The sequence below is a fragment of the Dendroctonus ponderosae genome, unplaced genomic scaffold, assembly GCF_020466585.1.
Source record: "Dendroctonus ponderosae isolate FM_Combo_2020 unplaced genomic scaffold, Dpon_F_20191213v2 Dpon_F_20191213_6, whole genome shotgun sequence".
Taxonomy (NCBI): domain Eukaryota; kingdom Metazoa; phylum Arthropoda; class Insecta; order Coleoptera; family Curculionidae; genus Dendroctonus; species Dendroctonus ponderosae.
Window position 1 is genome coordinate 70,473 of NW_026018814.1, and position 1,221 is coordinate 71,693.

Genomic DNA, 1,221 nt, shown 5'->3' on the forward strand with positions numbered 1-1,221 from the left:
ATCAACATTTTTGACCCTTTTGATGCATTTTTTCCGGTTAACACACTTTTCGTGTATCAATTTTGCCGCTCATGCTGAAGCAAAACTTAAGGAAAACGCGAAAAAAGAAAAATACGAAAGTGTTTCTATTGGTCCTCCGTCGTACCAATTGACAGACCTCCAACCAATAGAAACACTTTCGTATCATCGTACCATCGTATAAACGGATGCATGAGACACAGGCATAAGCGCGCATTAGTGGCCATCGCGCGAACGGAACGAATGAAGACAAATATTCATTTGCATTCGCTGTATTCGTGCGATGCCCACAAATGTTTAAAGCACGTTTGGACTTGAAAGTTCGACGAAATTTTCAATTCGAAACGAAGCCTTTTTTCGGTAGGAGCCATGACCGACAAGAAATTCACTTATCAAGCAAATCAAAATTAATGCTGATTTCTTGATGAAGCTGGCAACATTTCATGCATAGGAAAAAGAAAAGATAACTTATGGTATATGCTTCTAAAAGTAAACACCAAAGAATGCAATCTAACAAAAACCAATTCGATTAGGACATATTAATTTCAAGGCGATAAAAGACGCAAACAAACACAACGCTGTATGTGATTTGGAACTTTCTGATCAAGACGAAGTTTTCTGTGAAACCTGCCAATATGGAAAACAAACCCGAAAATCACATAAACACGTCATGAAGATTGAAGCAGAAGAGTGAAGTGTTTGCGCGCTTTAAAGAATATAAAACGTTGATCGAAAATCAAACTGCCAATAAAATTAAAGTTTTTAAGAGTGATAATGGGACTGAAAATATCAATGAAAATTTTCAAAAATATCTACAAACAGAGGGAATATTGCATGAGAGATCGGCACCCTACTCACCTCAACAAAACGGTTCTTCAAAGGGAAATAAGAGCAATAGTTGAATCGGCACGCTCCATGATGTTGAATGGAAATGTTTCTACAGAATTATGGTCTGAAGCGATAAATACTGCCATGTATATACTGAATAGAACAACATTGAATCAGACAAAGAAAATTACAGCTTTTGAAGCATTTCTAGGGAGAAAACCTGAAACTTTGAGGGTATTTGGATGAGCAGCTTACATGGCGATACCAACTCAGCTGCGCAAAAAGTGGGACCGAAAAAGCAACAAGTTATTGTTTGTGGGATATGAAGCATTGTCAAATAATTATCGATTATGGGACAAAAATAAAAGAAGAATA

General features: G+C 36.9%; 1 protein-coding gene across 1 annotated transcript in view; it reads right to left on the reverse strand.

Annotated features, from left to right (window-relative positions):
- Positions 1-547: 547 nt before the first annotated feature.
- The window catches only part of LOC125504776, a gene marked incomplete at its 5' end in the record, with an annotated part of 18,579 nt that continues 17,905 nt past the window's right edge, over positions 548-1,221 (reverse strand). Inside the window, 1 exon segment of the mRNA XM_048667229.1 lies at positions 548-645. Coding sequence (XP_048523186.1) covers positions 548-645 — 98 coding nt within the window.